General features: G+C 51.6%; 1 protein-coding gene and 1 long non-coding RNA gene across 2 annotated transcripts; one reads left to right on the top strand and one right to left on the bottom strand.

Annotated features, from left to right (window-relative positions):
- The first annotated feature begins 3,052 nt into the window (after nucleotides 1-3,052).
- Nucleotides 3,053-3,813, top strand: LOC123439181 (PHD finger protein rhinoceros-like). The gene has a single exon (XM_045115920.1). It carries the CDS (start codon nucleotides 3,146-3,148, stop codon nucleotides 3,611-3,613), a length of 468 nt encoding a protein of 155 aa, XP_044971855.1. The 5' UTR covers nucleotides 3,053-3,145; the 3' UTR covers nucleotides 3,614-3,813.
- A 7,595-nt stretch (nucleotides 3,814-11,408) lies between these two features.
- LOC123439180 lies at nucleotides 11,409-14,372 on the bottom strand. Its single transcript, XR_006630044.1, has 2 exons — nucleotides 11,946-14,372; nucleotides 11,409-11,850 (listed from the first exon to the last, which is right to left on the bottom strand). It is a non-coding gene; the product is annotated as an uncharacterized LOC123439180 (long non-coding RNA).
- Nucleotides 14,373-15,354: the final 982 nt, after the last annotated feature.

Here is a 15,354-nt window from a genome sequence, read left to right as displayed (position 1 = left end):
TTTTGGTGTGAGAAGTGCTAACTTGTTTTGTTTTTCTTGTAGTACAACATTGCCCAAAACTTGTTCAAAGAAGAGACGAGGACAACCAAGAAGGGGAAGATCAAGAAAGGAAAAATCTTTACCTTGCCTCATTGCTACGAAGTGTTGAAGGATGATGAGAAATGGAAGAAGCGTGAAGATTTGGATGATTTGCATTTGAGCAACAAACGCAAGCGCACAATTGAGTTGAATGATGATGATGATGAGGATGATGCATCAACTGATGACAGCAAGAGAAGCCCCACACCCAACTCGGTTTCATACTCGAAACCAAAATGACCGGATGGGTGCAAGAAGGACAAAACCGAAAAGAAGAAGAGGAAAGGAGATGATGAGCTCACAAATGCTATGGAAGCTATTGTGAAGGCAAGAAAAGAAGCCAACGAGGTGAGGAAAATGGCAAGGAACCAAGATGCCGCGGCCGAGGAGAGGAGGTTGGTGGCCGAGGAGAGGAGGGTGGCCGCCGAGGAGAGGAAAGTGGCATTGGAGGAGAGGAAGGTGGGCATGGAGGAGCGAGCTAAGTTGTTGGAATGGGAAAAGCACTTGTTCTTTTTGGACACATCTTTGTTCAATGATGCGCAAAAGGAATATGTCAACCTTGCCCGCGAAGAAGTGTTGATTCAAAAAAGAGCCATGATCCGCACAATGGGTGACGGTGGCCTTGGCGGCATGGGTGGCGGTGGGCTCGACGCCATGGGAGCTATGGGTGGCGGTGTCCTTGGCGGCATGGGTGGCGGTGGCGGTGTCCTTGGCGGCATGGGTGGCGGTGGCTTCGGCGCCATGGGTGGCTTTGGAGCACCCTCCAACGCTATGGGAGGCATGGGTGGCATGAGTTTTGCTTCTCTCATGGGCGGCATGGGTGCACCTCCGGCCATGGGTGGAATGTCTTTCGATGTGCCTCACACACATAGCCATGAAAATGCCGTTGAAGATCTTGCCAAGACCGTCGGAGCTACACGTGATGCGGTGCGTGATGATGTTAGGGAGGAAGATTCATCTTCGAAGGCGGAAGAATCGTCTTCAGAAGAAGAGGAAGACGACGAGGAAGATGATTGATGTGTTATATGTCTTCAACTTTGTTGGATGAACTTGTATTTTGAACTTGGTTTGCATTTTGAACTTTGTTGGATGAACTTGTGGGGATGACTTTTATTCATCTACTTGTTTGTGTTAAATTTCGCATGTATTATTGCATTTTGATAGATGTTTCACGTTGCATTTTGGGCGCTGCTGCAGCGGCGTGCGCGTTGCTGGAACGGAGCGCGCGCTGCATTTTCTAGCTATTGCTGGAGCCAGCGCTGCGCGACGCACAAAACCAGGCGACCAGCGTGCAGCAAACTCGTTTTTTAGACGCGGCGCGAAGCGCGCCTGTTGGAGATGATCTTAGATGCTCAAACACAAACCCCGTGTGACCTTTTTCTAAAACTATGATAGGCATGCAGTTACAAAAAAATTAACATAATCGAACGTCACACGGCGAACACAAATGCACCAAATATCTCGCCACCGCTGGGCAAGGCAGCCCTCATCGCCGCCGGTGATAGATATTCGGGTGAGAGATAGTTGGCTACACAATCAAGGTTGCAAAAGCAGTAAGGTTGGACACGCGTTGGGCTAGGAAGCAAAGATGTCTCGAGTTCACGCCGATGACGTGACGATGATATCTCGTTGATTCTTCCATGCACCGCTCGCCAGGCAGCGCTCATCGCCGGCGGTTATAGATATCTTTTATTCCGACCGGAGACGGTTGCAGAAAAGGTTGGGCACGCGTTGGGTCGGGAACGAGGTGACGATGTGCCGTTGATCCTTGCGTGCATCGCTCGCTCGCCAGCCCGCGGTGGCGGACAGCTCCGGACCGAGCGATGGAGCCAACGGCCGAGCGCACGCGACGCAGACGCATGCCCACCACATCGGAGCCGACCAGGCTAGTCGCGTCCGGGACCGCCCAAGTTGGGCGCCATGCCAGAGCAGAAGGAGGAGGCCTCGGCTGTCGTCCCGGATCTTCTTGGGACAGAGTGGCGTCGTCCTCCATGATCGGCCATGGATGGAGCCATAAAAAATACAGCAGGCGCCACCCCACTTGTTGCACTCAACTTGCTGTATTCTCGGATTTGCCGACATACGGCCAGCGCCATGTCGGCCCCTTCAAATTAAAACTAGTCTACTCGTACTCCTTCCTACTCCTACTAGCCTTTCATCCATCGCTTTAATGCCAAGATACGACTGGTACCGCTACAACCACACTACGGGCTCAGTACACGTAGTAGTACGAACGAATATTAGCGAGCTAGATATTTAATTGTTAGGTTAGATAGATTATTATACGTACTAGTGATGATGATACGATAGAAAAAACTGGCGCAGTAGAATTTGTGCAACCCTCCTTGCAGCTTCTACTACTTACGTACTGGTACTGTAGTTGTCTTTGGCTTTGGTGCTTCATTCAGGGCGTCGGCATGCGGTCTGCACATGCACGCCGCCCTTCCCAAGCCTCCGGCGTCTCCACGTGAGCCGCGACGCACGCCAGCGGCACATGTCGTGCAACACGGGCGCGATATCTCCGTCACCCATCTGTACGTACGTACGTGCAATGATAATAATTGGTAACATGGACACAAGCAAAAGGGTGAAATTTGTCACGAAACGCACCGATCGCGATTTACCGTTGCCATCACTGCGTCGCCTTGTCGACCGGGAAGAAGAACAGCGACGCGGCCGGCCAGGTCCAGACGTTCTGCCGGCACGCATATCCACACGAGTCGCCGTCACGGGCCGACGGACCCGGTGCGTCGTACGACGGCGGGCGGCGGCGTGCAAGCTGCGACCAGGCAAGCCATGCCAGCCCACCGCTGAACCGAACCGAACCGGTGTCCATCAAGTGGCTGGCCGCACCGTCAAAAGGGCGACCCCGACCCGGACCGGAACCGGAACCCGACCCCGCCCGGCGAGTACAAAAGGGCCGCAAAGCCCAAGCACCATCGTATCACCCCCCCCCCCCCCCCCCCCCACACACACACCATACTCCTCCAGCACTCTCACTCTCCCCTTCGCCAAGCAGAGCAGAGCAAGCAGAGGAGGGCTCACCGGACTCCGGCCGGGCGGCGGCATGAAGCGGACCAGAGCGCAGAACCCCAAGGCGCAGGAGCAGGAGCCACCGCAGGACGCCGGGAGCAACACCAACCCGAAGCCGCAGCGCCGGGCGAAGCAGCCGAGGCAGCCCAAGAAGACCGCCGTGGCTCGAGAGGCCGCTGCGGCGGCCGCGACCGCTGCTGCTGCCGCCGCCGTGTCACCCGCGGAGGAGATGACGCCCGTCGTCCCCGACGTCAGCGTCGGGGCGGGAGGAGGAGGAGGAGGGGAGGTGGCGTGCGGGCTGCCGGCGGAGTGGGACGAGATGGACGGGTCGCCGTGGTGGACGTTCGGGGTGGAGGAGGAGAAGCTGCTGGGGTGGTTCCCGTTCGTGGAGGAGGACTTCCGGCCCGTCTCCGTCGCCGGCGCCGAGCCCGCGTGCTTCGACGACGACGACATCTGGAGGATCCACCAGATCTACGAGATCCCCAGCTACGCCGCCAAGTGAAGCGAAGCCGAGAGATGAAAACGCGAGCGGCATTCGGCCCGCCGCTTCGGGAAAGTAGATAGGGGCTGCCGCCGCCGGTAGTGAGTGCTTTTGCGGTGCAGCGACGGGGAACGGACTAATCCAGGAGGCCACTAATATCATCACCTTATTAGGCGCTAAACAAGATGAGAATTGCAACGGCGATGCAGTTTCATGTGTCATGTGTCTTGATTTTGGTTCTTTTATATCGCGTGATTGGCTTCCGTTCCGCTTGCGCTCTTCAGTAATGCGACTCGTCGCCGGAATTTCTCCGTCGTGACTGTGCAAGATTTGGGCGGGATGGTACATCAGGCTTTCGCGCGCAAAAGAAGCAAAAAACGCCCAAGAGGAAAAATAAATAAATATAGGGCAATGCAGCAGCACTCCTGAATTTCTGGGGGTGGAGTGCGTTCCCTCCCATGTCAGCAGACGGCTGAATCGCGTTGCTTCTCTCTGATTCCGTGAACCACGGTGCACGGGCAGTTGCAGCATGCCAACTGCAGAGATATTTAAATCCTCAAATGCTGCTATCGTGTTTCCTCTATCCCACACGTTCTATTGAGGTGGTGTTTCTTTCCCAAGGGACTATAGAAAAAGTTCCTTCAATATAGTTTTTTTAGGCCCTGTTTTTATAAAAGTCCTAGGACTTTTTTTTAATCCCAACTAAAAAGTCTTTAGTCCCTATCCGTTTTTTTCTAGGGACTAAACATGGACTAGGGGTCATTAAATGACTTGCAAAAAGACCATATTACCCTTGACGGGAACTGGGAGATCCACTGCGCCTCGTCGTCTTCATCGGTGGCCATGGCGGCGGCGGCTGTGCCCTCTTCATTGGTGGCCATGGCGGCGGCGGCTGCACGGAGCACTGGCGGCGGCGGCTGCTCAGGGCACTGGTGGCTGGGAAGGGGAGAAGCGACGGGGAAGAGAAGGGGAGGAGCGAGCGGACGGGAGGAAGCGCGTGGATAAGATGCGGCGCAGGGGTACGGTGGGAAAAAGTCCCTCCTGAAGGGGCTTCTTCAACTAGTCCCAAATGACCACTTTTAGTACCTAAAAGTTCCTCCTCTTTCTTTTCCATGGGACTTTTAGGGACTTTTTTTAGTCCCTACACCAAAAAGTCTCTAAAAAGAAACACCTCCTTAGTTCCTTAAGAAAAGTCCCTCCTGTTTTCTTTACCTGGGACTTATTAGTCTAGTCCCTGGGTAAAGAAACACCACCTGAATTTTCTTTGTTTTTACTCAGAGCTAGAAAAAAACAAAAAATCCTGTAAAGCCCACTGACATCTCCTTTTCTTTTTCTATACGTAATGTGACAAGTTATTTTCTTCTATTAAGGTTCCACATTTTATGTAACTTTCCTATTTGTATGATTTCTTTATGTAACCTACTCAAGTGGGTAGGATGCTCATGCAATTTCATACAGAAGAATCAAATTGATCTAATTTTTAAGTTAAACTGGGCCGAAAATTACACAATTATTTAATTGATTAGGGGACAATGAGGCGAAAAACCACAAATCGGGCAACTTAAACAACACCGCCGACTCGAAAAAAGTGAGTGAGATCTTTGGAAACACCTTCGAGAATGAAACACGACCACTAGAGTGACCGTCGTTGCCAGATTGATCCCATGTCGATCTATAAAACTTTCGCTTGGAGTTCGCCCACAACTCCTTGCCAAACCTTGAAAAGGGTACGGCCACACTAACAAACACCAAGGCAACTCAAGAAGGGACGCACCATGGCCTAGTGGAGAAGACGAACTCTTCGATGACGACTTGAAAGGAAAAAAATAGTGTTGTGCCATCATCATCAGTAACTGATCCCCATTGACGACATGACTTTTGCCCAGAGCCCCACCACCTCGCCAAGACCCGAGGAAGGTACCTAACCGTTACGGGAGAGACCACCAACAACGACATACCATGGTCGCGAGATCAAAGAGCACATCACCCAATCCATAAGAAGGGATACACGTCCACCTCGTGAGCGCACGAGGACCAGGCCCTGCCGACAACAAGGGGGAGGTGGAAGGCGGTGGCGGCTGCATGGATGGGTTTTCATGCTATGGTGCTGCTCATCCTCCATCTTCATTTTCTCCTTGTCCTTCTTAATTTAGAATGAAAGCTTCGCCACCATGATGTCTGTACTCGCTTCATCGAGCTCTTGCATATACTCCCTTCGTGTGGAAATACTTGTGAGAGCAATAGATGTATCTAGAACTAATAGTTCTAGATACATCCATTTGGATCAATTTTTACGCACGTAAATTCGAAGGAAGGGAGGATAACGTACCCCTTGGCTTGGCAGTGCGTTGCACAATGGCCACGCGGCTAACCTTTTCCTCCTCACGGGTCACAATCCATATCGAAGGTGTGAGGAATTGCTCCTCCTCGGCTGATTCCACCTCCGAGAGTTTGAGCTTGGCCCGGCCCCGGGCGTACCTCCATGTCACCGTGTCTTACACGTGCACAACAACCTCAAGGTCTCGAAGGTGTGGAGCCACTTTCTCTCACCCTCCGAGGTGATCTCGGCGTCGTAATGGCCCAACGGGTAAATTCGAATGCCTCGCTATGGTTTGGTGCTCACGGTAGGTCCATGGAAAGGAGGCTGGCGTGCGACATATCCTCGGTGGCGTAGTGGCCCGACAAATTTATTTTTTGCATTATTAGTCAGAGGTATATCATCTGTCAAATGTAATGTTTTAACACCAAAGTGCATGAAACGGTCGTTTTTTGGTCACGACTACCTATTTGCATAATCCTTTGGCCGACATGAAAATTTTGTTGTGCGCTTGTGTCCATAAACTTGATCACCCAAGCTAGTGTGCGTGGATGTCACATGGCTTCTATGCAACCCGTGCGCGTGGGCTAGACGGCTTTTTAGTGTTTCTACTATACGAGTAGCTCCGCGTGCAAACAAAAAAAGGATGTGGCAATGGTTTAGGCTGAAACCTTAGTTTCCGATTGGTTTTGCTATTGGACTTTGTTAGGTTGGGTTAAATAGTCTGGGAATCTAAAGCAGTCTACTTTGGTTTGGATTTGATAAACCATTGGATTGGATTGATTTGGTTTGGACACAAACCATTCGATCAATCATGTACAAAATCCAGTCTCTCAACCAAATTGTATTGAAAGATCAGCTACCATATGCACCTATGTAGCTCGATGCATTTCATCCATCAAGTCGCGGAGCATGAGTGGCATGTTCGCGGTTTCGATGGAGTACGTGCACTAGGGCCTGGGCAACGCCTTCGACGGCAAGCTGGCCTAGTGTCTCTCGGTAGTTTCCCGTCATTGACATGGGCGGTTTCGATGCCTTCAACTGAAACACCTTGCCTATGTGGTTGCCATGCATGAGATCACGGCTGACTGGGCAATCATGCATGCGGCAGACAGTAGACGTGGAGTCACACACGGACGTCAACACACCAACTTCTTGTATCCCCAGTTTGAAACTAGGGATTGGATCAAAGAAGGGGAATAGTTTGCATGGGTTTGGGCACAAAATACATATAATTTGGTTGGGCTTGGTTTCTGTTAGAGTTGTGTCGAATATTATTGTACAAGATAGGTTACAGTTGGACTTGGTTTTGGACTATGTGTAGACAGGATATGAGTCATGTCCTATTAGGACGCCTCTACCCCTAGGCCTCTTATATAATGAGAGGGTGGATACACGATGTAACATATACCAACATAATAGCACATGCACGCGGGGGAGCCGGCGGCGTGTGTCGGCGCCCGGGCGGCCGGCGTGCGTTATTGTGAGGTGTCACGGGGAGGAGCGCCCGTAGTCATGCCCCGAGGATGTAGCCATATCGACGAACCTCGTTAACAAATCTCGGTGTCGTGCTTGTATGATTGCTTGGTCCTCGGTAGATCAACGGAGAGCCTCGGATTATTCTAACAAGTGGTATCATGAGCAAGGTTCGAGGAGGTTGCATATCGTTGATCTAGAAGAAAAAACGTTCGGCTTGGGTTGGTTGTTCGCAGGAAAGATGTCGCCGACGGAGTGGCATATGCGGATGAGAAATCGATCCCAAGCGGACGATTGCAAGGAGCCATCGAAAGCGGCAGGTCGGGCCAACGCGAAGTGTTTCTTGACGAGATCGTATCTTTTCGATCGTGGAGCGCGTGGCAGCGGCCGCGTAAGCGTGCACGACATATATGCAAGCAGCGGCGATCGATCGATCGAACGGGAGGAAAGGCGCTCGTTCAGAGGAGGATGCGAGGCAGAGACTTCGGGGCTGTTTGGTTCCTAGCCACACCTTGCCACACTTTGCCACAACTTATCTTAGGCAAGTTTGACCAAGTTAGATGGGTGTTTGGTTCTAGCCACACCTAAGGCAAGCATATTTTGTGAGTACTAAACCCCACATGTCATAGACACAAAAAGTGTGACAAGATTTCCTTAGGCAAGCCAATGTGTGGCTAACAATTTGAGCTAACTCAAGTAAGGCAAGTATGGCAAGTGTGGCAAAAATAATGTGGTAAGATATGGCAAAGATAGTCACAATCCAAACAGCCCCTTCATCTCGAGCGCTGGGGCAAATAACTCAGGTTGGGCGAGGCTGTGGGCTAGAAGGGCCCCACGGGCGTGCTTGGCGCAGTTGTAGGCCCGGACTGGCACGGACGGATGATTTTCCCGAGGTGCTTTGATGGGTTGTTGCCTAGGCGAACCATACGGTCAATGCAAAGGATCCGTGTGGTGTTGTGCATGCATGTGAGATTTGTTGGTGAAAAAAACGTAATATGCAACACCATGGTATGTACGTAGCTTTGGATGCAACCTGATTAAAGAAAAGGAGTTTTTGAAGTTGTGGAGATATGCTCGGTGTATTCATGGACGCTATCATGAAATCCGGTTTTCTTTTGGATCGTGTTGAGAATTGCACACGGGATTTTACCAGGAGGTTGGCAGGTTGGCGACATACGCATAAGGCTTGGAGGAGTTTGGAGTATGTCTGTAGGATCATACATACACACGGTGTTAAAGAATAAACGAGTATGTGAGGGCGGACAAGGCGCAGGGTGAAGCATGGTTGAAGTCAAATAATTTTGACTCGATCAGACTAGACAGTCTGACGGATCGACGCGGATGTCGGTCAAAATAGAAGATGGAGTTGATTTCAATGATGACGACATAAGAGCATGATGCTGATGGTGGTCAACTTCTGGGGCGTAGAAACACGTGGTGCAAGCCCGAGGCTTGTGTGGCTTCGACAAACTATGACGCATGATTGATTCAAGACAGTGCACACACGAGAGCTTGAAGTCGACAGGGCGCGGGGTAGCAGGGCCAGCTACATGGAGTGATGTTGAAGGTGGAGCTGGAGTCTAGCGGAAAACTTCACTCTATGCTGATGGAGGGGCTACGTGTAAGACGTTGGAGAATCGAGCCTATTTCAGCAGGATAGTGAGAGACACATGGATCAGACTGGGTACGAGTGGTGTGATGGAGACGTGATACTCGACACCGTTCGGTGATGATCGGTGGTTCTCTGCAATAGGGGTTTGAGTGGTGTGGGTCTGCAGCCCTAGAGACTCGACCAGGACAGCAGATGCTCGACGCGGGGATAGCGGCGAGGCATGCGGTAAGCATGGGACACAGCGCACACCAAGGCACCAATGGTCACACATGTGGTCAGACAAATTGTGCAAAGGCTGCTAAAGCAGTGTTGGCGAGTATCGAATTCAAGTTGGTGACTCGGTCTATCGATGTCGGTTCATGGATGGGCGTTGATCATGGAGAATCTGAGAAAGTGACGGAAAGTCTGAATTGTCATAAGCGGAGAGAGTACATGGCCGTATATTCTGTGGTGTTCACTGCACATGGCAAATTACGGATGACAAATACAGAAGAGGGTGGAGTGCTATAGCTGTGGGACATATCACAGACTATCCGGGAAAAGGATGAGACAAGTGCGAATTTGACTCGGGGTGACAAAAGGCGACGGTGAAATTCCTTCAAGTTTCACACGGACGGTCAAGAAATAGCGAGGATGTTGAGTTCAGGTAACTCTTATATATAGTATTCAATATGTGGGTTGTTCACTTTCACGCAGGTGAGTGATCAGTGTGTGATGACATTGAATGGATACTTCCGGAAGTTGGAAGCACAATGTAGTGTAATGAGAAACTAAATTTTGCTCGAGTGTTGGCTGTGAAGAAAACAAAAAGGGAATAAAGTTGCAGGTGGGGTCACATGGAGTCTCGGAGTAGGAGTGGTGCTCATGGCGTATCTCAAGTCCAATGTAAGTGGAGGTTCGACGCATGGATGAATCCAAGGTGGCGGAGAATATTCGCCAAGGTGGAGTTTGTTAGAGTTGTGTCGAATATTATTCTACAAGGTAGGTTATAGTTGGACCTGGTTTTGGACTATGTGTAGACAGAATATGATTCACGTCCTATTAGGACACCTCTATCCCTAGGCCTATTATATAATGAGTCGGACGACCGGCGTGTGGTATTGTGACGGTGTCACGGGGAGGAGCGCCCGTAGTCATGCCCCGGAATGTAGTCATATCGATGAACCTCGTTAACAAATCTCGGTATCGTGCTTGTGTGATTGGTTGATCCTTGATTGATTGATGGAGAGCCTCGGATTATTCTAACAGTTCCTAGTTGTAAACTTTTGGATTGGTTTGGGCTAAAGGCCAGAGTTGTTTAGTTTGGGCTGGATTCAATCCGGGCGTGAAGCTATCCACATAGTGAAGTCTGAAATAAACCGTGTGTTTGTAGGCACAGTCGTAAATGAACCCCCACCTTCAACTTTGAACTCTCTAATCCTCGATTTTTTAATCCTTAAGCTTGTTTTAGACCCGGATTTGCTGACGTGGTACCAGGATTGCGAATAGTGCTCGGGCAGCTCCTTTCCTTCTAACAGGGGACACAGGTGGGGATTTCTAGGGTTCTTCCGCGCGCGAGAGGGCGAGCAAGAGAGGGCGGTGATTGCCAGCGCTGGGGCTATGTCTTCCTTCTCCGTTGGTTCCGCCGCTTCACGCGAACGAGGGATTCGACGGAGGGGCGCTGCGGCCAGGTCGCCGGTGGCCTATCGTGAGCAGCCGATGGATTACGAGCCCGCGATTTACTGCAGGCGTTGCGGGAGGAAGGCGGCGTGGTGGATTTCATGGAGTGAGGCGAACCCTGGAAGAAAACATTATGCATGCTTTGTGTTCTTGTATGTGCTCTCTGCTCCTCCTATGTGTTCTTGTATGTTCGTGTGATTGATTTCTCCTCATTTATCTGTTTGAGCAGCATGGGTTCGTTGAGTGGCACGATGACCCAACATCTGCATTTCTGCGTGTATGGCTCGGAGATCTTCGAGATAGGGTGTGGATGCTAGAGAATGAAGCAGCAGCAATGTGTAAAGATGAAGATGCAGGTGCTGGTGCAGTTTGTGTGGAAGCGCAGAAGAGAAATGAGCAAACTTCATCAACTAGTTATAGTTTAGCTAGGAAAGGCTTGATGCTGGTGTGTGCCATTGTGATATTTGTGTCAGGTTTAGTTTTAGGGATGCTTTTATCCTAGTTCAAATGGAACAAATGAAAGTGAAATGTACTGGATTCAGTTGTTATATTTGTTTCAATGAAATGCAGTTTGCAAATTTATCACACAATGCACTAATTTTTTAGTGCCATAACAGGCAGTATGCAGTATTGTTGGCAGCAGCAAAAAATTTCACATAGCACATAACACACATTCCAAATTTCAGAGGAACACATCCATCAGATTTTTAGATCATGTTCTCATGTTCACTCAGCATACCACATAATACAAGTTCACACGAACACACACACATCCAAAATACCAGTAGTTCACAAGAACACACACACATCCAAAATAACAGTAGTTCACACGACAACCACATTTCAGAGGTACACAACTTCAGTAGTTCCCAGAAGCTGTGAAATAGGCCATGAATCCTGTTGCTGAACCTCTGCCAGCAGATCTACTTCCTCCAGCAGATGTACTCCCTCCAGCATTTCCTGATCCTCTGCCAGCAAATCTACTTCCTCCAGCACGTGTACTCCCTCCAGTAGTTCCTGATCCTCTGCCAGCACATGTACTTCCTCCAATAGGTGTATTTCTAGTTGATGTTGCTCTTGGAGGTCTGAAGCTAGAGGTGGCTGGTTGTGAGCTTGTAGTTGCTGCATGCTGAGTCCTGCTTGCAGGTTTTGAAGATCTAGTTGTAGCTGCCCTGCTTTTGGCAGCCTTAGTCTCTGCTTGGTGCAAATAGGAAAAAGAACAAGCATTGGTGAGCTACATATTAGATAATTAGAACAACAAACATTGATAATGTTGAGTTCCATAGTACCTCAATGGACCTTTGTTTTTTCCCTCTCTTTGCAAGAAAAGCTTTATTTTTTCGTTCCTATCAGCATTCTGCAAACAAGATCCTCTGTGGTGTCCCTTACCCCCACATGGCCCACAAGTGATTTGAATTCCATGCTTGCTAAGCTTCTTTCCTTTGGGTGCTTCCCCCTCTTCCCTCCTTCTATCATTGTTTTTCTTCCTTGCTAGGCATATCTTATTCACTTCCACTGTTCATGTGTTCCTCAATTTCATCCTGAAAGTCAGAACCACTTTCCTGCTCTCCTTCATCGTGTTCCCCATTGTACTCCATAAAAATATCAGCAACTCCACCATCTGTTGTATGATCTGACATACTCATGCAACCAACATAATCATGTGGAAACAACAACCCATTAATCAAGTCTCTGACGGGCATAAGAAAATAAAACTTCATGCTTTCCTTAACTGTCAAATGATCTGCAAGGAAACCTTTGACCTCCTGCAAAGACAACTTATCTCTCTCAATCACAGAGTAGGCTACATCTCCTCCAACATAGTCCATAGAAGGACCAATTCGAACAAATTGCCCCCTATATGAAATCTGACGTTCAACATCTGAGTCGGGTCCATGGATTCAACAAAAAAAGCTACATTGCGAGCATCATAACTGATTACTATACTGGACAACAAAAATCACCAACAAATACACTGATTTCGAACTACAATAACTGCACCTTCACCATTAAAAACTTAAACCTAACCAAGTTTGAAACGAAGAAAACACCTGCGATTGGAGAGGGGGATAGACCAGGCGTACCTTTCTATTTGGTGCCGGAGTTGTTGCCGACGGTCGCCGCGATCATCAGCTTGTCATCGTCGTTGCCGCAGAGGAAGAGGAACAGAGGCGCACCGGGGCAGAGGAAGAGGAAGAGGCGGAGTAGAAGAGGGGGCCCGCGAGCTGGTCCGGCTTGACCAGGTAATGGTCTGAGACCCCACCTGCACTTGTTGAATCAGCCTGTTCCCAGCCTTTCCCGAGCCATGTAGGAATCCCGGCGTTTGGATAGGCACACAAGGATTAAAAATTAGGGATTAGAGAGTTCAGGGCATGGATTTCACGGATTTAGAGGTGGAGAGTCATTTGCGACTGTACGTACAAACACAGGGTTTGTTTCAGACTTCAGCCCTATCCACAGGTCTACGTAGGCTGTAGCCGCGGTGCACGGCCGACGGACGTGCCATGTGCGCCCGCACGTACAGAGCGAGCAAGCAAGCGAATCTCCGTCGCCCACCTCCCCCAACGTCCCTACATGCCACAATCAACTCGATAGCTACATAGGATCCCTCGCCGATTGACTCGTCGCTGTGCTACCGCTGTTCCGCTCCTCCGAACACACGCCATGTCGTCGCAGTAGCGATTCGGGCAGGCACACGATACGCACACCCACCGAAAAGTCAGCTGCTCCCGATCGCCACCGCCGTACTACACCGCAGCAATATCTTCGCCGGAACCGAAGCAGATCGCCCCGTCCCCTCCCCCTCCCCTTTTTTCTTGCTTAAACAAACAGCAACCTTTTTTTTGTGTGAGCCCCGCCTGTCCTCTACTCCCCGGGGCACGGGAGGGGGCACGGCAGGACGCACGTTGAGCCGCGCCGACATGCCGGGAGAGCGACGTGTCGTGCCCTGCCGTGCGCTGGCGAACTGGCTGGGTGACCGGTCGGTGTCGGCTGCCAATGATTCGGTCGACCCGTGCTTCGCTTCGCTGCCACCACGCCGCGCCGTCGTGCTCGTGTTGTGTGTGGTGGGTCGCCGCCGGCGCGCACGCCACGTCGCCATCAGCGCCGGATCTCTCGCTGCACTTTGCCTTTACCTCCTCTGCTATTACTACTACGAGTACAATTAGTAGGTGCCAGCTGATGCCGACCTCGGCCATTATTGTTACAACTGAAAAACCAGACTGCCGCGGTTCGGTGTTTAAAGGCTGACCGATCTACTCATTTTGTTGGGTTCCGGGATGAGCTGTCTGGCAACGACCCTTATCATTTGCCGGTCGTAGTTTCGGCGCAGATCGCGCCACTTTTCGTCGCCCGCGGCGGCGATTGATGATAACGATCTCGGTCGGCAGCGAAGCGCCCGTCGTGCGGTGCGGCACGCCTGCGGCCGGGCGGGCGGTGCATGCATGCAATGCACGGACAAGCCCATTGATAATTGCGGTACTGCCGCTGCCGTGCACGTTAGAGCCGTGGTGACCGTGAACAGACATGTACTGCTCCACGGGGATTGCGACCATCCACGCTCCGGCGCCGGCGGCATGGATCGCATCACATCACATCAAGCTCTTTGATGAGCCCGTACGTGCAGGAGAAACGGGGCTTCGTTTTCCGGAGAGTTAATGCGGTCAGTGTCCTGGACGCGACGTCTGCGCCGGACCACGACGTGGACGGCAGTGGTAGACGTATTCATTTTCGCGCGGGATCTCGGTGTCGGCAGGCACGTACGCACCACGTACGCCCACCGGAGGCCACACACGGCGAGGCACGCCCGTGCCGGACCACGAAGCTGTGGTAAAGGCCGGCCATGTCGATGTCGTCGTCCTCGTCCTCTTGCGCGGAGCCGTCGGCGTCAGAAAAGGAAACAGCCTGTTGGTTATGTGCATACCGACGGCAACCAGCGCGAGAATGGGATGGTGGTGGTGGTGGTGGTCCACGGCGCGCCGACGGCGACCGGGAGGACCACGGACGGCCCCCAAGACGGCGACGGAGGGATTTGGTTTCGTCGTGTCGCACGGCGTGGTGGCTGGCGCGCAACTGTCCGGCGTGGACAGGCTCGGGCGGCGACAAGGCCCAGTTGGGGGTGCATGGCGTGCCCGCCAAAGTTTCGGCTGGTGCGGCGGACCACTGTTTCAGAGGATCGGCACGGCACCTCGTGTCGTGTCGTGTCTTCCGTGCGTGCCAACGGCGGCACCCCGTCGGCAGGATGGGATGGCTCGGTCCGTCTGGTGTCCACATGGGTTGGGTACTTTGGTTTTGGGGTTGGCGCCATCGGCATCGCCTGGTAACCCTGGTTGATGTCGACGGGTCGTCCAGCTTGCTCTGCCCTGCCATGCCATGCCAGACCATGCCGGCTAGTGGGCACGTCCGTCCGTGCGCCGCGATCGGCGGAACGTGGAGTGTGGTGGTACTGCTACTGCTACAGTAGAGAGCACCGATAGGTTCGGATCCTGGCTGGGCAGAGGCCTGCGCCGCGCACCGTCGGCACGTCTGATCGAGACGACAGAGCTGTGGTCAAAACTGCAGGCTACAGAGCACTGTGAAAAACCCTACTCCTGCCGGACGGCAAGAGCTGTGGTCAAAACTGCAGCGTGCTGCACCGTCTTGATAAAAAACACTGCACCAGACCCGTACTGCACGCTGCAAACGAGAGGCGCTTTATTA

This window comes from Hordeum vulgare, chromosome 3H (assembly GCF_904849725.1).
Source record: "Hordeum vulgare subsp. vulgare chromosome 3H, MorexV3_pseudomolecules_assembly, whole genome shotgun sequence".
NCBI classification, from domain to species: domain Eukaryota; kingdom Viridiplantae; phylum Streptophyta; class Magnoliopsida; order Poales; family Poaceae; genus Hordeum; species Hordeum vulgare.
This window is presented reverse-complemented; position numbering and strand designations above follow the sequence as displayed.

Excerpts from the sequence above, each read along its gene's own strand:
- LOC123439181 (XM_045115920.1), top strand. The coding sequence starts at position 3,146 with ATGAAGCGGACCAGAGCGCAGAACCCCAAGGCGCAGGAGCAGGAGCCA.